Source organism: Paroedura picta, chromosome 16 (genome assembly GCF_049243985.1).
Source record: "Paroedura picta isolate Pp20150507F chromosome 16, Ppicta_v3.0, whole genome shotgun sequence".
Lineage (NCBI taxonomy): Eukaryota > Metazoa > Chordata > Lepidosauria > Squamata > Gekkonidae > Paroedura > Paroedura picta.
In genome coordinates this window covers 16,955,057-16,977,292 of record NC_135384.1, presented here as the reverse complement: position 1 = coordinate 16,977,292, position 22,236 = coordinate 16,955,057, and the positions used below count along the sequence as shown (strand labels likewise).

The 22,236-nt window shown below is 51.8% G+C and overlaps 2 protein-coding genes across 4 annotated transcripts in view; one reads left to right on the top strand and one right to left on the bottom strand.

Moving 5' to 3' along the window:
- CLEC11A (C-type lectin domain containing 11A) overlaps positions 1-7,679 on the top strand; it is a 22,524-nt gene extending 14,845 nt beyond the window's left edge. Inside the window, exons 3-4 of the mRNA XM_077313682.1 lie at positions 3,459-3,650; positions 5,933-7,679. Of these exons, the coding sequence (XP_077169797.1) occupies positions 3,459-3,650; positions 5,933-6,333 (593 nt within the window). The 3' untranslated portion in view covers positions 6,334-7,679. The remainder of the gene's footprint in view (positions 1-3,458; positions 3,651-5,932) is intronic.
- On the bottom strand, positions 7,620-22,236 carry LOC143825584 (E3 SUMO-protein ligase ZBED1-like). Of its 3 annotated transcripts, none has more exons than XM_077313680.1 (6): positions 21,890-22,236; positions 21,123-21,192; positions 19,068-19,330; positions 13,500-13,564; positions 13,027-13,184; positions 7,620-11,499 (listed from the first exon to the last, which is right to left on the bottom strand). In XM_077313680.1, the coding sequence occupies exons 2-6, from the start codon at positions 21,169-21,171 to the stop codon at positions 9,485-9,487; spliced, it is 2,550 nt and encodes an 849-aa protein (XP_077169795.1). In that variant the 5' UTR covers positions 21,172-21,192; positions 21,890-22,236; the 3' UTR covers positions 7,620-9,484. The 3 variants fall into 3 exon arrangements, with proteins under 3 accessions (XP_077169795.1, XP_077169794.1, XP_077169796.1); XM_077313679.1 differs by lacking the exon at positions 21,890-22,236 and adding an exon at positions 21,762-21,875; XM_077313681.1 differs by lacking the exon at positions 21,890-22,236 and adding an exon at positions 21,806-21,865.

Here is a 22,236-nt window from a genome sequence, read left to right as displayed (position 1 = left end):
CACTGAACAGGGAAAAACAGGCAATACTGCAGTTTGAGTCACGACATCAGAGTGACTGAGAACCGCTGGCTTCTGCACTCCCCCACATGCAGCCAGCTGGGTGACCTTGGGCTTGCCACGGCACTGATAAAACTATTCTGACCAGGCAGAGATATCAGCGCTCTCTCAGCCTCACCGACCCCACAGGGTGTCTGTTGTGGGGAGAGGAATGGGAAGGCGACTATAAGCTGCTTTGATTCTCCTTCGGGTAGAGAAAAGCGGCATATAAGAACCAACTCTTCTTCTTCTTCTTCTTCTTCTTCTTCTTCTTCTTCTTCTTCTTCTTCTTCTTCTTCTTCTTCTTCTTCTCCTTCTCCTTCTCCTCCTCCTCCTCCTCCTCCTCCTCCTCCTCCTCCTCCTCCTCCTCCTCCTTCTTCTTTGCAAGGTAGCTCAATTCCCCACCTTGTGGATGGGAGGCCATGGTGGGTTGTTTTGGGCCACCTTGTGAAGTCACAGCAGATGCAAGATTTATTATTAATTCGATTTATATCCCGCCACTCCCCGGAAGCTCATAGTGGTCACAATACAATATAATATACAATACATACATAAAATCCCCCAATAAAACACCCTTAAAGCTAAAAGCTAAAAACCCCATTAGCCACAGTTCAAGACATAAAGCGACGAAAAAGTTATAAAAATCCCTATTACCCCCCCTGGGGAGCGGACACAGGGAAGCGTTGTAAGCTTCTGACAGAGTGGGGGATCAGATCTACCTTAGCACGCTGGCCTTAGAGCTCCGTCTTACAGGTCCTTCAAAATGCCAGAAGCTCCTGCAGGGCCTGTAGCTCTTCCGGGAGCTCCTTCCACCAGGTAGGGGCCAGGACCGAAAAGGCCCTGGTTGAGGCCAGGTGTGCTTCCCTGGGGCCGGGTATGACCAATAGGTTAGCACCTACAGAGCGTAAAGGTCTGGAATATTGTGTGTTGGATTCCACAACACGCAGCTCGGAGTGCTGCTCTCCGGTCCACCACTTTATGGTTCTGCCATCTCAGCCCACCTCCTTCTCCTGCATGTGGGAACCAAGGGTTAGTGGGGAGATTAAGAAGGAAAGACAGCCTGACTATAAACAGGGGCAAAAAGAAGAAGAAGAAAAGAGTTTGAGAAAGTATGCAGGGAGCTCCGTGGGCACTAGCCTTGCCATTGGCCCACCCGTGAGAGGGAATCCCCCTAAGTGGTGTATTTCAGCACCCTAACGAAGTGGCCGTGTGTTTGCGTGAAGAGAACCCCATACATTTACTGGCATTTACTCCACATTTGTTTATTTTCACATTTAAACCATTCCCTGGTGCTCAAGCAGCGTTCTCAAGATAGCTGAAACTAACTTGAAATAAAGTAGTGCAATCTTGTGACTATTGCTCTTCCCGGTTTTGGCTCTTCATGTCTGATGGGAGGGGAAAATGTCCCACTGTGGGGAAAGAACTGCAGCTGTCCTCACCTATGCTGCCCACAAGCACCTCTCACACACGCGCACCCCCTCCCCTGCCCACAAGGCTGGCTGCAGTTGACTGTCCTTTTCATCCCGTTTCCCCACAGGTATTCTGTGCTCGTCCGGGGCCAGATCTCCATGGGTAGCCACAACCACCCTGATTTTATTGGATACATGGGTGCTGATGCCTGACCCATGTCCTCCTTTCAACCTGAGACTGCCCTGGCTTATCCTGCTCTTAGACAGAGAAATGGACACAGAGAGACAGAGGCACCCAAACTGGCAGGGACATTCTCCGTGTCACCACTAATTCAACCCCTGAAGCCATCAGGTGCAGCCTGTTCATTCTGACCTTTACCTGAACCAGAGTTTCAGGGTTTATAAGATGGTGTCCTGGTTAAGAGCGGTGGGCTCTAATCTGGAGAACCTGGTTTGATTCCCTACTAATAGAATCATAGAATAACAGAGTTGGAAGGGACCTCCTGGGTCATCTAGTCCAACCTCCTGCACTACGCAGGACACGCACAACCCTATCGCTCACCCACTGTAACCTGCCACCCCCTTGAACCTTCACAGAATTAGCCTCTCCGTCAGATGGCTGTCCAGCCTCTGTTTAAAAATCTCCAAAGATGGAGAACCCACCACTTCCCAAGGAAGTCTGTTCCACTGAGAAACCACTCTAACTGTCAGGAACTTCTTCTGGATGTTTAGATGGAATTTCTTTTGAATTAATTTCATCCCATTGGTTCCGGTCTGTCCCTCTGGGGCAAGAGAGAACAATTCTGCTCCATCTTCCATATGGCAGCCTTTTAAATACTTGAAGATGGTTATCAGATCCCCTCTCAGTCGTCTCCTCTCCAGGCTAAACAGACAAAGCTCCCCCAACCTTTCTTCAGAGGTCTTGGTCTCCAAACCCCTCACCATCTTCACCTCTGGACATGCTTCTTCTCCTTCCCCACATGCGGCCAACTGGGTGACCTTGGGCCAGTCTCAGTTGTCTTAGTATTGTTCTTACAGAAGTTTTACTGCTCTCAGCCCCATTCACCTCACAGGGTGTCTCTTATTGGGAGGGAGGGGGTGTTTGCAAGCCGCTTTGGGGCTCCTTTGGGTAGTGCAAAGCAGAGTATGACAAACCACCTCTTCTTCTTCTAAAAAAGATAGGTTTGTAATAGCATGATTCTTGCAGGGAACAAATACCACCTTCTTAGCAGCAGGGAACTTGCAAGGAGCTGGTCACAGATAGTAAGACAGTCCTGGTCTCTATGGAGAAGTGCTGTCAGATAACCTACATTGAAGGAGGCCAGATTTTATCTTTCTGGGAACTACTTAATTAAACATTCTTACCAAGAAACTTGGGGCCTACCAATCACAAAATGACAGCTGGGTGGGTGGAGGCAGTCATAAAATGCATCTGGTACAAAATTTACTAGAGCCTCTTGTGGCGCAGAGTGGTAAGGCAGCGATATGCTGTCTGAAGCTGTCTGCCCATGAGGTTGGGAGTTCAATCCCAGCAGCCGGCTCAAGGTTGACTCAGCCTTCCATCCTTCCGAGGTCGGTAAAATGAGTACCCAGCTTGCTGGGGGGTAAACGGTAATAACTGGGGAAGGCACTGGCAAACCACCCCGTATTGAGTCTGCCATGAAAACGCTGGAGGGCGTCACCCCAAGGGTCAGACATGACTCGGTGCTTGCACAGGGGATACCTTTACCTTTACCTTTACAAAATTTACTATGTTTCAGACCAAGTTTGCAGGTGGCAGTCAGTTGAAGAATCCTTTCCTCTTCTGTTCTCCCTGAAACAAACTACTGGGTGTGCATGTCTCTGTGTGAAGTGCAGCCCGGCTGGTTCCAGCTTATGTCCACCCTACAACTCTGGGGTTTCATTTTGATGTGAACTGCATGGAAATCCCTTTGCTAACTAGGAAAGCTGTCATCCTTCTTCCTCCTGTGCCTCATTTTCTCCGTGCTTTTTCTTCCTCTGCTTGGGAAACAGTTTCCCGTCTGAACAGCCTGGACGCAGCTGTGCATCGCCTCAATGTGCAGTTCTATCACATGGACGTGAAGGTCTCCCAGTTCTCCCAAGGCCTGGCTGCACTGAAGGGGGGCCTGGCCGAAGCGCGTGAATCCCTGGCTTCCCTGAATGAAATCGCTGTCCACAACCAGAAAGAGCTCGGCAAAATTGACGGTGAGAACACAGAGGATGGAATGGGCAGCAATGCATTGTCCTGGTGGTGGTGGTGGTGGTGGTGGTGGCATGTGTCATCATAAGACTCCCTCCCAGCCTCAGCACTTTGTAAGGGGCCAGTGTGCAAGAAGGGATTTTAATTTTATAAGTCATGATGATCGTAAACAGCCATGTTGCTACTCACCTGTGGCAACTGGGAATCATCTTGGATAAACAGATACTTTGGAGCAGGCTTCCTCAACCAGGGTTTTGTAAAACCCTGGGGTTTCTTGATGGCCCTGGAAGGGGGCTCATGGGAATTGTAGTCCATGGACATCTGGAGAGCCGCAGTTTGGCCACCCGTGCTAGGGTAGAGGTTAATTTATACATATATTTTAAATTTGTTAAACATTTATTGGTCGATATAGCCATATATGGTCATATCAACCTGCTTCTCCCCCCACCCCCAAAATGGCCAGTGATGGGTCTGGAGGGGGTGGGAAGGGGAGGGGCCCTGGGCGGGTGTGTACACAGCTCTGCTTCCCAACCGTATTCTGCACAATTGCACCACTTCTGGGGTTTCTTGAAGCCTGAGGAATGTTTCAGGGGGTTCTCAGTGCTAAAAATGTCAATAAAGGCTGCTTCGGAGGGTGAATGCTTTGGCACTGGATCCTTGCAGAGTTCCCTCCCGGCCCCAACCTAGAGCTGGCAGCCCTAAATCTGGGCCTTAGCCACAGGGGTGCAGATCTACAAGAACTGTGCTAGAGTCTCCAATGCTGGGGAACAGGGGGTTAAGCAGGCCTCTGCAGCAGCTCCCTGGGAACGGGTGGTGATAGGGTGGGCTGAATCCAGCCCCAGGTCACTAGAGACCTCCTCTGCTGTTGTTTTTCAGGAGGGCATTTTTATTGAGAGGGGGACAGTACGAGATTTTTAGTAAAATGAAATTGTCTGAGAGGCTTAAAAAAAAGGGACTGTAATTGTAATGATGGGGGTACCTACTGTTTATTGGCTGCATCAGCCTGTTTTTATTTCATGGTCCCGCAATTTTGGAATCCAGTTTCCTCAAGGTTAAAGCAGGCAACATCCGGGCCCTTGCTGCCTCGGTTTCTAATCCCGTAATCCGCTTTGGGCCTCAGCAAGAAAGGTGGACTATAATGGAAGTCAATGGGGTGGGCGACAGGCCCTCGTCCCAACTGACTCTCCTCTCTGCCTGTCCTCAGGCAAGGCGATTTAGCCAGCGGCAGCACAGAGAGATGGGAGAGGACCCATAGAGGACCCATAGAAACAGGGTAAAAACTAGGGAGGGGGGAAACATAGGGCCCCACAGCATACCCAAAGCCACAGAAATCATAACTCTAAAACAGGGGTAGTCAAACTGCGGCCCTCCAGATGTCCATGGACTACAATTCCCAGGAATTCCCAATTCTAAGTAGGAAACAGGTTTTTGCCATGCTGGTTGCCAACTCTTTAGTGCTGCTAGGTACCTGTGTTCTTTTAACATATAGAAATATTCTTTTTAAATGGCGTCTGAACTGGCCATTCTGGTGGGGCAAGGTTTCCTCCCGAGGAAGAGAGGAGAGCAGGAGCCAAAACCACGTTTGAGGAATGCCACAAGACGGCATTATCCAAGCAGACAATGCAGAGGGGTTGATTTTTCTTTCTTTCCAGTGCAGCTTTACAGTTTCTTGTTGACACATAAGAGTTATATTCTCTCATTATAAAGGTTTTAAATATTATCAGAGGGCTGTGCTCAAATTTCTCTAGTTCTGGTTTTGTGAACAGCTATTGGGAATAAAGGCAGGATATACAAAATCAAGAGAGGTTCTAGGGCAGGGTTTCCAATCCAACGTATTGAGGAACCATGCAGTACCACCAAGGCCCTGCAATGGGAGCATGGCATGGGGGTTTTCAAAATGGCGGCTGGGGAGTGCCTGATGTTTCTGGCTCCAAGTAAAGAGGAGAGAAAAAGGTTTTATGTTAAAAAGAAATTTTCCCTTTATTTGGGCAGGCTGCTTTACACCCTCCCCCCCAAAAAGTGGCCAATGATGGGCCTGGAAGGGGTGGGAATAGGAGGGGCCCAAGCCATTTAAAACTTGGCTACCTGAAGCTCCTCTCACTTCCTGGGGCATGGCAGGGAGGCGTGGCCAGCTGACATCACATCCTGGTACTTTGAAGCCTGAAACATATTTCAGTGGTCAAAATGTTGAAAAAGGCTTATCTTGGGGGCAGAATAGGGGAGCGATTGAAGGTATCACCGACATAAATGAATGTAAAGGTAATTCTTTATTTGTGCACCAACCCAGGTTGCTTGAGGGGCCGGCGCACGCAAAACAAATGCTTCTTGATCTTCAAGCACTTTGAGGTCTATGATGGGGCACAAAAACTGTGTGCAGCCAGGGGAGGCAACTTGGCCATGCCGGCAGATGCTACCGAGTTGGCTGTCCTGCGCCGATACCTACACGACGCCTTCCAGCCATACAACTGGCCAGCCTGGGTAGGCATCCATGACCGGCGTGCAGAAGGGCTCTGGCTCTTTGAGAACGGGCAGCGGGTCTCTGTCTTTGACTGGTATCGTGACCACTTGGTGACACAGCCCAACGGCGGCACGCGTGAGAACTGCGTCACCCTGAGTTCTGATGACGGAAAGTGGTGGGACAATGACTGCGAACGGCGCATGTATTACATCTGCGAATATCGCCTCTAGGAGGCATCCACTTTCCATGGTTTAGCCCAGGGGTAGTCAAACTGTGGCCCTCCAGATGTCCATGAACTACAATTCCCAGAAGCCCCTGCCAGCAAATGCTGGCAGGGGCTTCTGGGAATTGTAGTTCATGAACATCTGGAGGGCCGCAGTTTGACTACCCCTGGTTTAGCCTTATTGGCTTTCCAATAGGTTGGATCTAATGTGAGGATCTACAACCCCCAGAAAGTAGCCCCCTTCCCTTTGTTATGCATGTGTGGACACACACCTCCCTCTCCACCCCATTTATCCTGCCGACTCACATACAAAACTGCTATCGGTCCCTGTAGCGTTCCCACTGGGAAAGCACCTTTATTCAGTAGACCTTGTCAAAACAAACCGTATCTGGCCTCTCTAAAAAAGGAAATGTCCTTAATTGGGAAAGGAATAGCAATTTGGTTCCAGAGTATCCACTTGGAAGTAGTTACCCAGCTCAAAGAACAATATTCACTGAGCAAAGGGAAAACATTATGATCTGCACGCAGAAAGGAATGGCAAGATCATGTAGCACTCAAGACTCTTCAGATCACACTCCTTTTTCTAATGTTAAAAGACAGTTGTGAAGATCTCCAGATTTTCCACTTGGGAGTCCAGACACTGGGAAGGCTTTAAAAAATTATTTCACCTCTATTTTGCCCCACAGAAATCACTCCATGGAATTGGTTATAAGGCACAGGCGTATGAAAAAGCCAGGGAAAACACAGATTAAAGAGAAACCAGTAATGACAGCCCCTTTCAGTAGAGTCCCTTCATAAACTACCTTCATCTTAATTGCAGTGTATGTGTGGAATACTGGACCTCCGTAACTTTAAGATTTTTCAGCTAAGCTTCATGGACAACAAACACACTCACACACAAAAATACCATCCCTTTTGTCCAATGGCTTTCAGATTGTCTCTCCAAACTCCACCCCCACCCCAGGCCAGGCTACTTCTGTTGCCTATTTTGCTGCATTGCCTTGTGGCTCTGACGATGCTCTCCATCTCTTCAAACTCTGCTAAATAAAGTTTAGCAAGAATATCAAGGTGTCTGTCACTCTTCATCTAATGCAGCCACTTTTCACCTGGGGCTGAATCACAGGCAAGGTGAGCAGCAACTGGGTCACAGTTGACAAAAGGGTAGAACTCATGCACAGCCCCAGCTCCAGCTGGCTACTCTGTTGCAGCCCCCACAGGAGTACGTGACCTTCTGATGATTCTTTGGGGGAAATCTCTCTTATCCACCCCAATTAATAAAACCGGAAAGGCATCTTTAAAATAAAGCATCTTTTATTCTTTCTTGAAGCACCATTTGGACGCCCCCCCCCCCTCCCACATGAATAGGAAAGGGAGTCAAGGGCCACTGCCTGCCTTAGCCTCCCCTCCTGATGGCTGTGTCCGGGTGGAGGAAAGACACCTACAGTCACCTTTCCAGCTTGATCACAGGGTCCCCCAGTGTGGCACCCACAGGTGCTGTCGTGCTCACTAGCATCTTTTCTGGTGCCTGCCAGGGGCTTCTCATTGGCTATTTGGGGCTTGATTGGCCATGCAATTTTTAAAAGGATGTTACTTTGGCAGCAGCTGCCACCACAGCACATGGATTTGCGCAGGGTGACTGGAGTTAAGCTGCGACACCATTTTTTGATCAGCTATGCTTCCTGCAGCAGCCATTTTGTTGCTGCGGCAGCCATTTTGTTCCTGCACCAACCACGAAGTGCAAGAATTCTAAAAGTCCCCACGGGCTCCTGGTTTATCGTATGCCTTGATCCCCCCTTCCCCCAAGGAGCTCAGGGCAAGCTAACATGGGTCTTCCCTGCTGCATTTTATACTCAGATCCACCCTGTGAGGTAGGTTAAGCTGAACAGGCCCATGGCCATCCAGTGGTGGAGTGAGAATCTGAATCTGGGCTCCCAGTTCTTCATGCGACACGTTAATCCTTATACCACACCAATTACTTTTTTCAGAAGTCTGAACACCTCAAATGCATGCAAACATGGGGGTAGGAGAAAGTGGAGTGCATATACAGGGGTGGAGATGCTGGGGGAAAGGGGGCACGGATTACGACAGGGGTGGCTGACACTCTTTCTTTTGCATTAAAACAAAAAAATCAATTTACTGCCCCAGAAGAGCAGGAGGAGAGATGGAACCAGAGATTCCACAGAGGGCTGGGGTATGTGTGTGTGTGTGTCTTCAACTCTCCCTATTTTTGCCTGCAGTTCTTTTTAACAGGGAAAGAAGAGAAGCTAGAGCCCTTCAGGGAATTCACAGTGGCTGGGAATCCCCAGTTATCCCTGCCCCAAGAGGAGGCAATAAACAGCACAAAGGAAGTTTGTTTTGTGTGGATAAAGCAGAAATCTGTGCTGTTGTCCCATTGACGTCCACTCTCGCTCTAGCCCCAGGGAGCCCATGCCCCCGAAATCCACTCAGATGGAAAGAACGCCTCCCCTCATGGGCCACAGTCCACAGCTGGCATCTCTCAAGCTGTTTCCCCTTCTCTTCCCCCCATCTGCAGACTTCCTTAATCTCCCCATTTCGCCAAAGCTCCCGCATGGAACATTCCTGCCACACCCCTCTCTCTCTTTTCCATCCCATCTTCTCCCTTCTGCTCCCCAATTTCCCCCATCCATCTTCATTCCCTTTGGGGGGCAGTTCCTACTCCTGCTTCCTTCTTTTGGACTCACGGAATAAGAGCAGCAGCAGCAGCTGCCTCCGTACCCTGAAGCCCTTCAGACACCTCTGACACTCCTTCTTCCTCCCATCGCCCCCCCCCCCCACATGGAGCATTCTGGCACCTCATTCCCATCCCGCCCATTTAGTATGTTCCTTAGGAGCCACTTCTGCTGCCAGCCGTCTTCCTGACCTCCGCCTGGGCTATTCTTTCCAACCCAGACCAGACTTGAATACCGACACCCCCCCCCCCCCGCCTCAGCTCCTGCCAGTGGTTTCTTCTTTTCCCTCCTCTTCTCCAAAATACACAAACCATGCTTCTCCTACTGCAGGGGAATGAATAATTGGTTCCCAACTAGTCCAGAAGGGAAGGGGAAGGGAGCTGGAAGCACTACGTGTATCTCCCACCCCACTCCCTTCAGGGGAAGAGGTCCAGGACGCTGCCCCTGCCTTTCCCCCTGGCACCTTTTCTAAAAGAGCATGGCTCGGTTGCCGTGGAGAAACACCAGCATGTCTACATGCTCAGGGGTCAGGGCTTGGCGCTTGGCCTGGATGGCGTCTCCGGCGCCACTGAAGAGCCAGGCGGCAGGCACCGAAGTGGCAGGCACGCCGAGCAACTTGTGGGCGGCCCTGGCCAGCAGCGGGTACTGGGTGTGGTGGGTTTTCCACCACTGCAGGGGTTCTTGGCCGAGGGCAGACGCCTTGCTGGTCTGGAAGCTGGCCGTTTCCTGCTCGGCCTGCTGGTGCGCGGAGCCAATGCCCGAGGCGCCACGCACACTGCACAGGTCTCCCAGCAGGAACTCGATGCCTGCATCTTGCTTTGGTTGCTTGGCGGGGGGTGGGGGGGAGGCGACGTCCGGCAGGCTGGAGGCCAGTAAGGCAGGGGCCTCGGCCAGGCGGGAGGCCTCCGTCTTGAGCAAGTGCAGGGTCTCCACCCGGTCAGAGTGGCTCAGGAAATCCAGGCCGCGGAAGCGGGGGTCCAGGGCGCAGGCCAGGTTGAGGGCTTGGTTGACGTCCGGGTTGGAGAAATGCTTGCTCAGCTCCTTTTGGGCTGCTGCTTTAGCGTCGTGGGCCAGGGCGGAGTCCCACTCGCTGGGCACCAAGTGTTTGTACAAGAGGCTGGTGAGCACCGGCTTGACCAGGGAGAGGCTGGAAAAGGGATCTTTGGTAAACGTTGAGGTAGCAATGGCCATGGGCTTGAGGACTTTGACTGTATCCTGAAGGGCGGCCCAGTCCTGGGGGTGCAGCGTCGCCTCCCCATCTGGGCCCAGCCCGGCCAGGGGCTCGCTGTGATCCAACAGGCCCTGCAGGACCGTGTAGACGCTGTGCCATTTTCCCCCCTCCCTCAGGAAGCGGCCGAGGAGCGCCTGCAGGAGGGGCTCCTGGGCCCACAGTCTCTCGCCCCGGCCTGCCCCTGCCAAGGCCCAGGAGGCCAAGCGACGCAGCCTTTCCAACGCACTCTGGGCTGCCGGCTGGCCCAGCACGGCTTCCATGGCCGCCCGCAGGGCTTCCCCGACGCAGGGCAAGGCCGTCCAGCCCAGGGCCGAGGTGGCTTGTTGGGTGGCGGAGCTGAGGCGGCCGACGGTATACGAGGTGCTTTCGCGCACCCCCCATTCCTTGGCCGCCTCGGCGAGGGCCTCCATGAGGCTCTCTGCACTGGGCTCCTCGGGGACAGGGCGGCTCGAGAGGACGCGGGCGCGGGCTTCAAAGCAGTCGTCCACGTAGTGCACGGAGAGCGTGAGGTAGGTGAGGGTGCTGCTGTGGCGCCACACGTCCATGCTGAGGGAGCACTGGGGCAGGCCCCGCACCAGCTCCCAGATCTTCCCCTTCACTTGGGTGTGCATGTCCTTGAGGACCGTGTGCGCCAGCAAGGCGGCGTCCGGCGGTTTGTAGCTGGGGTCCAAGACCCCCAGCATCTGCCCAAAGCCCTCCCCTTCCACCACCTCCACGGGCATCAAGTCCAGCACGATGAAGTCGGCCACGGCTCGGGTGGTCCTGCCGGGGGCGGGAGGCCGGGGGGCGCCAAAGTCTCCCGCCCCGGCCGCCCCTTTGTCGAGGGTGGCGCTCTGCGTCCCGACCAGCTGGTTGTACTCGCAGCGGTGCTTGTAGATGAGGTGCTGGCGCAGGTTGGTGGTGTTGCCGCTGTAGCTCAGCCGCACCCCGCACAGCTTGCAGATGATCTTGCTCTTGTCCAGAATGCGCCCAAAGGCATCCCCCTGGAAGCCAAAAAAAGTCCAGTAGCGACTCTGGGCCCGGCCCAGCCCCACGAGGTTCTGCGTCCCCTCTAGCAGAGGGAAAGTGCTCCCTCCCGGGGGAAGGCCTGGCTTGTGGAGGGCCAGGAGGGAGGAGGCATCGCCACACAGGTACTGCGTACGGGAGGAGGGGGCGTGGGGGGCGGGAGGCGACGGCGGGGTCTTGAGGTGCAGCTCCTGGAAAAGCCTCATCAGCAGCTCTTTCTCGCCAAATTCGTATTTAAAGTGCTCGCCTGGGGAGAGGAGAAAGGGGTGAGAGTCTCCCAACTGCCTTTCAAGGGGCACGAGAGGCAGCCACAATTTGTGGTACTGCCCCTCTTCTCCGCTCATTCCTGAAGAGTACAACCGGAGAGTGTAAGAGAAGGGTCCGGCAAACTCCCCAACCCCCAAATCACTGCCACTAAGTCATTTGAAAGGCCCAAAAGCGGATTGTGACTCTCTCCCAAGTGGCTCTCAATGTTGGGGGGGGGGGGGGGGGGGCAAGACACTGGAAAGGTCATGGTTGAATATGACCTTGCTTTGACATCACACTGGAAATGATCAAGAGAAATGACCAGGGTAGAATCCCTTAAAAAATTGAGAATCATTGCCCTGGAGAATGAAGAATGAGGAATCTTCACGTTTGCGAATTGCAGGGGCAGAACTAGGAAGATTATCCTCACAGCAGGAAATGTAAACTGGTGGGTTGCTGGGGACTAGAGCCAAGCATACGCCTTTCAATCCCTGGCACCAAAAATGTCACACTTGTCACAATTGTACAGGTTTTCTAAAAAAACTGTTCATCACTCTGAAAGCACCTCTTGAAACTCAGGGGAGGATCAACGGGAATCCACAAATCGACTGGTCTGGGGGTCCCTACAAAGTACCAGCAGCTACTCAGACAATCCCTCTGCCCCACATAGCAAGTTCAGAAGGCTCGGGGGGGGGGGGGGATTGAATATGGCCCATTGTGCTTCAAGTGCTTCCAAATCATGGCATAGGGTAAGGGCCTTCCTCCTGAGCAAAGACCATGGGGGACTGGGCTGGATGGCCCTCTAGGGTCTGTGTGATCCTGTTCTACTCCTTGTGTTCACCGGAGAGAGCTATGATGAGCAAATATCTGCATCCAGCCCCCAATGTGCACAGATCAGCTCTCAAAATGGGCATCAAAACGTCAGTCTGAACCCCGGTTAGGGAGCAGTGTGCAGGAACACGAAAGCTTATGCCACGATTAAACTTGGTTGGTCTCAAAGGTGACATGAGACTCAAACTAGGGTTGGGCGCTTTGGCGTCCGAAGCGGCCATTCGCGCCCGAAGCGCCCAAACCCTAACTCAAACACGGTAGCATCTGATACCTTCTAGAATCCTGGGATCCAAGAAAGAAGAGTGAACATTAGAGAACTTCTGCCCTTTAATGTGAAACTCCTCGTCTTCTAGGATCGTCAAAACATTGCTAGCAAGCCCACAGGATTCATGGTCACACCACGAGGCAAGCTCTAGCAACAAAGCCTTTGGTGGAGGTCATCCTTCGTGGATGATGTCACCAGAGATAAAGACACAAGAAAGCAAGTTGTCAATCGGACATGGTGCCTCCACCCACAGCACTGCTTACAGACAAGGGGTACGCTGACGTATCACGTTGGCCCCCTTAGCAAAGGAACAAGACCATCTATTTAGCCTCCAGGCATTTCTTTGCGGCCCAGGTTTTCTGGGGAGGAGGGATGAAAGAAGATTTACTGGTAGACTGAAAACATATACTCCCTCCCCGCCCTCTCGCCTACCCAAGCGCAGTCCCAAAGTGCGGGCATATTCCTCTCCGATCCACACCAGCAACTCTGTATCGGCAGGTATGGTCTGGCAGACTCGATAGTAGATGTACCCTCGGTATTGGAAAACTGTGAGGTTCTGCTCATCCTCGGTGGAGGCGCATGCCACATATCTGCAAGGAGACAGAGGCATGAGTCACACACTGTGGTTTGGGGCATGCGTCATCTTCGGCTCTTTGATTGACACTAAGCAGTGCATTTCCCTCGAGGGAACGGCAAAGCCCACAGACCGGAAGGCAGCCTGAAATGCTCCCCGATGGCCAAGCTGGAATCCACCAGGGGGAAATTCCGGCAGACAGCGGGGGCTTTCAAAGGCCGGCTTCCATTTATCCCGGCTAACAGCGACAAGAACACAGTGTGCGCACCAAGGTGAAATTTGCATAAATCGCCTCATTCTGTCAAAGGCCTCTCTCTCCCAAGAGACGTACCTCATCCAGTTGGATTTGGTCTCATCGGAGGCATCGATAAAGAAGTAGGAACCGTTGTCCCGGACCTGAACAGAAGAAGGAAGAATTTGAGAAGGAAATCTAAAATTATTACTCCCACCATAGAAAGCAACCCGTGTAATTTCCCCAAGACACTTGTTGGGGGAAAAACAGGTCTATCATGGTCAGGCCTGCCTGCTTTGGCTTGTGGAAGCTTTCCAGGGCTTTCCCCATCATCTGCTACCAGATCATTTAACTGGAGACGGAAGGCCTAGGCCCTTTTGCATGCCACTGTGAGTCACAGCTCCTCCGTCTCAAGCATTCCCCAAGCCTGTAAAAACACAATGTTTTTTACCCACCAAAATATAATGGTTCTCAGCTTCTCTATGGTGTAGAACAGGGGTAGTCAAACTGCAGCTCTCCAGCTGACCATGGACTACAATTCCCATGAGCCCCTGCCAGCAAGGAGGGACGCAGTTTGACTACCCCTGGTGTAGAAAGTGGCTGGCAAAATACCCCTAGTGCTTGCAGGAGATGTTTCGGGACACAACAGTGAGAAGCAATAAAGTGGTATCACTCTAACACAGGGACAGTACATGCCTTGCAGTGAGAAGGTCCCTTCCTTGTTCAGTGTTTGGCAATTTGTGACAGTGCAAACCTCGATAGCCCAGGGATACCCGATCCCTTCAGAACTTGGAAACTAATCAGGGACAACTCTGGCAAGTATTTGGATGGGAGACCACCAAGGAAGTGGGTGGTAATTCCCCCAAGGAACACTAGGGGTCAAGACCCAACCAGGTAATGGCAAACCATCTCTGAATGTCCCTTGCCTGGCTGCCAGGCCATCTTCGGACCGCCTGGCTACACGACACACGCCACCTGATAAATACGTTTTTCTAGAGAAGCTTTGATATTATGAATGAGATCTGTCCACACTCAACAGTCTCTGCCACACTTCCTCTTCCGCTGGCTCTTCTGTTTGGGCACGGTCAATGGAAGTGCTAGCAGAAGAACAAGCATGCGCGACAGAAGAGATCTTCTGCAGGTGGGATTTGGTGCCAGAACGGCCACGGCCTGCCTGAGCTCAATAGACTGACGATCCATTACAAGGCAGCAGGAAAAGAGCCCCATTAGTGAGAGATAGAAAATCAAGGCCGAAGCCGATGGTGCAAAATATGTAAAGTGTTTTTTTTAGTTGTGATCTTAATTATAACTGTATGAGCTCAGTAATGTTGTTATTTTACATTGCAGATTCCCTGGAAGGAAACTTTTAGAGTCAAAATGCCCTGAATAACAATGTAACTTTACCTATTTTGCACCAACGGCCTCAGCCTTGGCCTTCCAAACCAGCATAAGATAGTTTCACTTCATCAGGCAGTATTGGTCACATCAAAACACCTGCAAGATTTCCATTCTGTAAGATATTTTGTTCAGAAGATCTATGAATATGCGTGAGCATCACCTGAACCTGTGCAGCTGCCTTCTATTGAATCAGATTCTCGGTCTATCAAGGTCAGACTTGTCCACTTCGGACTGGCAGCGGCTCTTGAGTAAAGCTCTTTCATGTCCTTTTCATCGGAAGCAGCAGGGGCTGAGCCCAAGACCCTCAGCATGCAAAACAGATGCTCTACCATTAAGCCATGGGCCCTCCCCACCAGGTCTTCCCTAAAAGCAACCAAGTGGCTTTATAAGGGCTTGTTTTGGGGTGTCCTGAGAGAACATTTCTGCATAACTTAAAAGGATTGCAAGTTTCTAGTCCTCATTATTTCAGTTCTTTAATAAATGCAAGAATCATAGCAAGTATCTGCTTAAAAACCAGGAAGGGCAGGGAGCGGCAGATGGGTTGGCACTATGCCAGTTTATTGTACATTCATGACATTTGTCTTTTCCTCGTCCCTTCCGGCGTTGTTCTGTGCCCCTTGTTTGTGACTGCTATACAAATCCCAACATCCCTGAGAATGCAAATTTCATAATTCCAGCTCAAGAAATTCAGAGCAAAGAAGCAGATGCAGGAGTATTTTAAATGGCATTGATTCTGCTCTTTGTAATGAATATTCAAGAATTTCATTTGCTTTGAGATGGAAGCTGACAAACATGCAGTCCATATTTTTACACAGCAACCACATAACTGTTCTCCACCAGCTCTCCGCTCCCCCAAAACTGCGCAAAAGCTGGTCTGATTTCCATGCTACTTTTTAGCGTGTACAGGAAGCCCAATAAGCGCTTTGAAACATGTGGGCCAGGAGACTGGTTAACTGGGTGTCCAGGTTTTTTAAAAAAAGAATCTTCACCCAACTCCTGTTAATGTATGAAGGGTCAGTGGGGTGTCAGGGCTAGAGCATTGGACAAGGATCTTGGCACCCAGGTTCAGTCCCTATCCTGCTTGCTGGGTGACCTTGGGCCAGCCACACACTCTCAGGCTTACCTACCTCACAGGGCCGTTGTGAACGCACAACAGAGGAAAGGAGAACATAAGCTGCTTTGGTTCCCCAAAGGGGAAAACAAATCAAACAAATAAATATACATCTTGACACCAGGACAAAATAATCCACAAAACATCTTAATCTTTAAAAAAAACGTGCAGTTAAATGCAACTGGGACTTGCTGACCACCCAGAGCATCAATCACCCAATGGGTTATATCCAACTACTTTTTCCCTGGGTGAAAAAGGTGTGTGTGTGTGGGGGGGGGGGGGTCTCTCTTTTGACCAGCCAAAGTGTCTGGGACTCTGGGGACAAAATCGCTGTGGGACACGGGCTGAGGTAAGCAGGGGGATGAGATCAGACAGTAACTAAATTGGCTGGCTCCAACCCATTACCTTCCCATGCTATTTTTAAAAAGTATGCCCCATATATGACTAATTAGGTCCCGTCTGCTCCAGAGCTGCAAAACCCAATCAAACTGAATCCAGCTCAAATGGTCCAAACAAGTTTGAACAATTGTTCTGGGCATTAGCTTGGTACAATGCTAGGATTTGGTTGGCTTCATGCTAAAGCAGGCTGTCTCAAAAAGGGCTTCGTGAAAGCCTGGGGATTTTTAATGGCCCTGGAAGGATTTCCCAAATGGGTGGGAGGTATTTTGTTGATCTACCTCCTCCCCTGCCCAAAATGGCCAATGACTGGCCCAGAGGTGGTGGGAAGGGGAGCTGGGTGGGCGTGTCCACAGCTCTGCTTCCCAACCATATTCTGCTCAATCACCCCCCTTCTGGGGTTTCTCGGAGCCTGAGGAATGTTTCAGAGGTTTTTAAAACATAAAAAAGCTGAGAAAGGCTGTACTAGAGTATGGAAGGAGTCCCAAAGCGACTTACAAACACCTTTCCCTTCCTGTCCCCACAACAGACACCCTGTGAAGGAGGTGGGACTGAGAGAGCTCTAAGAGAACTGCTCTGTGAAAACACCTCTAAGAGAACTGTGACTGACTCAAGGTCACCCAGCTGACTGCTTGTGGAGGAGTGGGGTATCAAATCCCGATTAGAGCCTTTTAGCCACTACACCACGCTGGCTACTTAACAGTAGAGATGCTGACAAATTGGTATTTGGGGAACTTGGAAGCTGACTCTCCTCCCACCTCATAACCCCAATGACAGATTCCACAGAGTTTCATTGCAAAGCCAATGTCTATCCTTTCTGGCCATTAATTCTGCTGGTGGGAACTGTAGTCCTTGGCTCTCCATATTCAAAGGACAGAAGACAATACAATCCCCATCAACCCACCAGCCTGAAGAAATGGGGGGGGGGGGGGGGGCTTGAGGTCTTTTGAATCCCTGCAAAAAATGGTTGTGTTTTAGGCAAGCCCAAGGCAGGATGGGCTGGGGGAAGAGAGTGGCTCCCCCAGTGCCACTCTGAAGGGCCCAAACGGCTGAGAAATATTGCACAATAAGGTTGCAAGCCTATGTAAGATTTCCTGGGAAGAAGTCTCAAGACCACTGGGATTGGCCTCTGTATCTGTATGAGATATTAACATTTAAAAATCTGTTAACATTCACACATATCCATAGGTCTGATCGATTATCATTCTGCAGATGGTGTAAAACAGAAGTGTCCCGGAGAGCATTTTTCTAGAGGAAACAGGAATGGAGTAGAATGGAATGGCCCGGGGGGGGGGGGGGGGAAATACGCCTGAAACCTACTCCCGTTTTCATATGAACAACCTCGCTGTTGCTACCTTTACCTTGTTTTGTGACACCCCTGCTCTGCACTGTTTGTAGTCCATCGCATCTCGTACCATTTTTATTTCCACTTCCCCCCCCCCCCAAGTTTTGTAATCCCAGTCCAATTGCATTGTTCATGCAACTTTATACTGCAGGTTTTACAGCATGTAATTCCCCCCCCCCCCTGAGAAAGAGCGGCTTCCCTGCCATCATCACTGGACCAATTATTTTAACGTTATTGATTTACCATCTGGCCCAGGTGATGGCTTTATATGTTGGGGCAAGTGAAATTTTAAGGTTTTAAAGTTTTTACTGTAAAATTCTTTTTATGTCGGAGAGGGGCAGCCTAGAAATCTAAATCAATCAATCAATTAAATGTTTTAAAAGATTTTTACATTTCTTTGTGGTGTTTAGTCACTGAACAGGCCTCTATGATTAATTATGTCCCTCAGAGAAGTTTACAATCAGACATGCAAAACCTGCTCCAGATTCCCGGCTTCTACTCAGCCCTGGAGCCAGCCTGATGGGATGATCTTCCAGGTGTGGTAGGAGCCCTGTGGGACCTAAAGCTGTTCCTTAGGACAGGGGTAGTCAAACTGCAGCCCTCCAGATGTCCATGAGCTACAATTCCCATGAGCCCCTGCCAGCGAATTGTAGCCCATGGACATCTGGAGGACCACAGGTTGACTACCCCTGCCTTAGGGCCTGTAAGACAGGAGCATTCCACCAGGCCCAAGGCTGAGGCCTAAAAGCTCCATCCAATGATACAGGCACTACTGAAAACACCATCTGTATACCACCAATACACACAGCAAATGGTGCACTTTGCTCCCCCTCCAAATTGGTATTGGAAAGAGGAAGGGAATCATAAGCTCCTAGGTTTTAAAAAGTAACTTTTAAAATGTAGAATTTTTCAAACCCATTTTATTAGGAATTGTGGTGAGCTGCTGTGAGCCTTTGGGGAAGGGTGGCATATAAATTAGATTATAAATAAACAAATAAACAAACAAGCAAATAAATAAAGGCAATCTTTTAGCCGATAAGCAACTGAAGGGGAATGAGTGGTTTGCCAAAAAAACCACACGATAAATCTCAAACTAAAGTCGAGATTGGAATGCAAGACGTGGCCTATGATGGTGCCCACCGGATCCTGCACCCTAAGAGTTCTGCGGCCTCCGAGGAAGGGGCCGTGAGTGCAGGTGGGTGCGGTGGGGATCTTTGGCTGGGTCTTGTGTATGCAGAGTAGGGATGGGTGCCTCAGCTCGGCTGCCGCAGCGATCACTGAGGCCAAAGGCATTACCTCGGGCTTTGGTGATGGCCGAGGCGGCCAAACCGAGTGCTCTCAAACGGCATTGTTCAAGGCAAGTGAGAAGCAGCAATGGTTGGCCATTGACTGCCCCTGCGAACCAGCAGCGTCTTACCGCCCAGGAATAACGGGTACAGTCGCCGTGCTCCCGGACGACCTCCCCCTCATAGGGCCCGAAGATGCAGCCCCGAGGCAGGGCAGGAAGCGCGTTCCAAACGCCAACGGGTCCTTGGGATCGCTCCTTGACCAAAAGGCCCTCGGGCAGGGATAGCAGCGCCCGCGACGGAGCCCTCTCTGGAACCGGGGAGTCTGCCACGAAGGTGGGGGGTCCATGCTGTGGACAGGCGTCCCGGAAATACAGGCGGCAGTCTTCACAGACTGTGGAGGAATAAAGAGAGGCTTACAACATTCATCCTGGCTGAACTCCACAGTGGCAAGACACCTCACAGGGCCATTGTTGTGTCCCAGAGCTCAGAGTTCAGGATTACTACCTTTTACACGGATAAGTGGGGTACAAGAGTGTCAAACCCAGATTCAGATCCCCATTCTGCCACAGAAGCTTGCTGGGTGACCCTGGGCCAGTCACACGTGGGCAGCCTAATATCCCTCACAAGGTTATTGCGAGGATAAAGCAGAGAAGGGAGTAAGTGGCGTTGGGTCCCCACTGGGGTCAAAGGGGGGTAGAGATGAAATGGAAAAAGAATAACATTCAGTGGGACAGAAGAGAAACTGTGGGGAGTGGGACAGATGGGGAGTGAAGGACAGATGGGGAGTGAAGGAAGGGAGAACAGAAGGGAGATGGACCCTTGGGTGCTGACAGAAGACAAGACAGTTGAATTTCGGGGCCCAGGTGGCCAAAAGCAAAGCAACAGAGTGCTGTAAGCCCTGAGCGCATGACTGCTCCATGTGTCTGGAAAGCAGCATGCTGGATCATAGGGAGGAAGTCAATGTGCACACGCTTCCTTCATGGAGAGACAATGCTTACAAGCTAACAGTTACAGGAAGGCTGGGCTAGAGAGCTGTGGCTCTCCCTTTCTGCATGTCGACGGAACACATGAACAAGGCGCATGCTTGCGGCTTGAGCGCCACATAAAGGCACATTACAGTAACACCATTTCGACAGCCTCCCCCAACCCCCTGGCCAAGTTTGGACTGTAAGCTACTAAGGCAGGGAATAAGCAACAGTGCAGCACCAGACAAGGAGGTACGAGGCTAAACCTTGAGTGAAATGTTGGTATGCCACCGGAGAGGGTGTTTTGCAATCCAGCTGGGATCTTGGGCAAAGAACAGGGACTCTCCTGACTTTGGTTGAGAATGGTTGAGAACACCTCTGACTGTGACGTCCTTCTCTCTGTTTTAGCCTCACAATATAACCTTGTTGCAAAGATGGAGAAGGGGAGAACAATTTTGTCAGCTGCTATGGGCCCCCATAGGAGATATGAATAACGATAAGCCAAAAAACCAAGAGGGTGCCACAAGGTTCTCCCTCTCCCATTTCATTGCTGTGAGGTAGGTTAGGTCCACTTCCTGGCTGAGTGGAACTTTGAACCCAGGTGTAAAGAACAAAAGCTGTTTTTTTTTATGCCCTGCTTCCACAACCTGGAGGAGTCCTGAAGCAGCAGCTTAAAAACCCCTTTCCCTTCCTGTCCCCACAACAGACGCCCTCTGAGGTAGGTGGGGTGGAGAGAGCTCTAAGAGAGCTGTTCTGCAAGAACATCTCTAAGAGAACTGTGACTAGCCCAAGGCCACCCAGCTGGCTGCCTGCCAGCTTCAAATCTGCCACTCTTCACCACTACTCTCCGCTGGCTCTCAAAAGGCAGGACAGCCACTCACCTAGGGCAACATGACCTCACCTCCAGGTAACCCATCAGGGCAGCCTTTACACCAGGGGTAGTCAAACTGCGGCCCTCCAGATGTCCATGGACTACAATTCCCAGGAGCCCCCTGCCAGCAAATGCTGGCAGGGGGCTCCTGGGAATTGTAATCCATGGACATCTGGAGGGCCGCAGTTTGACTACCCCTGCTTTACACACAACAAACTTGTGTGAAGAAGTGAGGTTTGAAAGCCTTCCATTAGCCCCCCCCCCCCATCATCATCATCACAAAGGGATCACAGGAATCTGAGATACAGACAGGTGGAGGGGGGGGACAGGCGTGAGACGTCACTTACAGAGCAGCTCATCTTCCAGAGGGGAGCAGGCGTCCTCCGCTACCTGCATGGTGTGGGGGGGTTAGAGAGCCTGTGAAATAAGAGGGGAAAAGAAGGGTTAGGCGAGCAGACCTCAGCACTTCCTCCTCTCCCCCTGGGCAAAGGGTCCATATCCAGAAGATGGAGCCCCAAAATACAAAGGATAACCCCCCCTCCCCCAGCTGCACCTTCCTCACGCCCACAGAAGACCACGGATCCTGCCCCGCTCCCCAAACGGAGACTGACCATCACATGGCTCCCCAAACCCCATGCTCTTCCAGCAGACCCCTCTCATTGACCAGTGACCCTCCTGAGGCCAACCCCCTCCTCTCTTCGGACAGGAGCCACCTTTTCAGGTGCGCAGCCCCGGCACTTCTCGCTGCCCCCAAGTCAAACACGTTGACCTTCCCAGTTGCCTCCCTCCCAGTTATCCCAGTTAACACCGATTCCCCGTCTCCAAGACAGAGGAGAGGAGACACAAACTGGGGGGGAATGGACGGTGCCTCCGAAGTCTCACTCCCCCCCAAACCCCCATGGAGCAGATCTCACCCTGGCAAGGCCTAGCAGCCCCCCCTCCCCCCTCCCCCCTCCCCCCCCCCGGCTGCAGCTTTCCTCTCCCACCTGCAAACTGTACAGGGAGCCACCGGGGGGGGGTAGCCTCTGACCTAGATCAGCCGCTCTCCCCCAGCGTCAAAGGCTGGCCGATCTTCCTCCTCCTCCTCCCCCCCCCCGCCCCATCTGCAGCCTACCCCTCCCCCAGCCGATAAGTCGCCGACGTATCGCTCCGCCCCTCGCCCTGCTTGGGCGGAGCTGGATCGATGCCGCTGCGGCAGCTCCTCCGGGCGGGCGGGCTGGTGGGCGGGCCGGGGGAGGGGCATGCGCGCTCTGGAGGGAGGCGACTCGCGGGCCGCTCTTCCGCCTCTCTCCCCGCGCATCTGCCCAGCGCCCCCGAGCCGGTCTCCGCCGCCGCCAGCGTGCAAAATCAATGCGTGGAGGGGAGAAGCGCAGCGATGCGGTCCCTCCCCTCTCCTCCTCCTCCTCCCTCCGCCTGACGGTTCCGCCTCCGCCAATCCCTGGCCGCCTGGGGAACGAAGCG

Excerpts from the sequence above, each read along its gene's own strand:
- LOC143825584 (XM_077313680.1), bottom strand. The coding sequence starts at position 21,171 with ATGCAGGTAGCGGAGGACGCCTGCTCCCCTCTGGAAGATGAGCTGCTC. Across the intron at positions 13,565-19,067 it reads GTACCCGTTATTCCTGGGCG|GTCCGGGACAACGGTTCCTA; the intron begins GTAAGACGCTGC and ends TCTTCTGTTCAG. Across the intron at positions 13,185-13,499 it reads ACCAAATCCAACTGGATGAG|ATATGTGGCATGCGCCTCCA; the intron begins GTACGTCTCTTG and ends GTCTCCTTGCAG.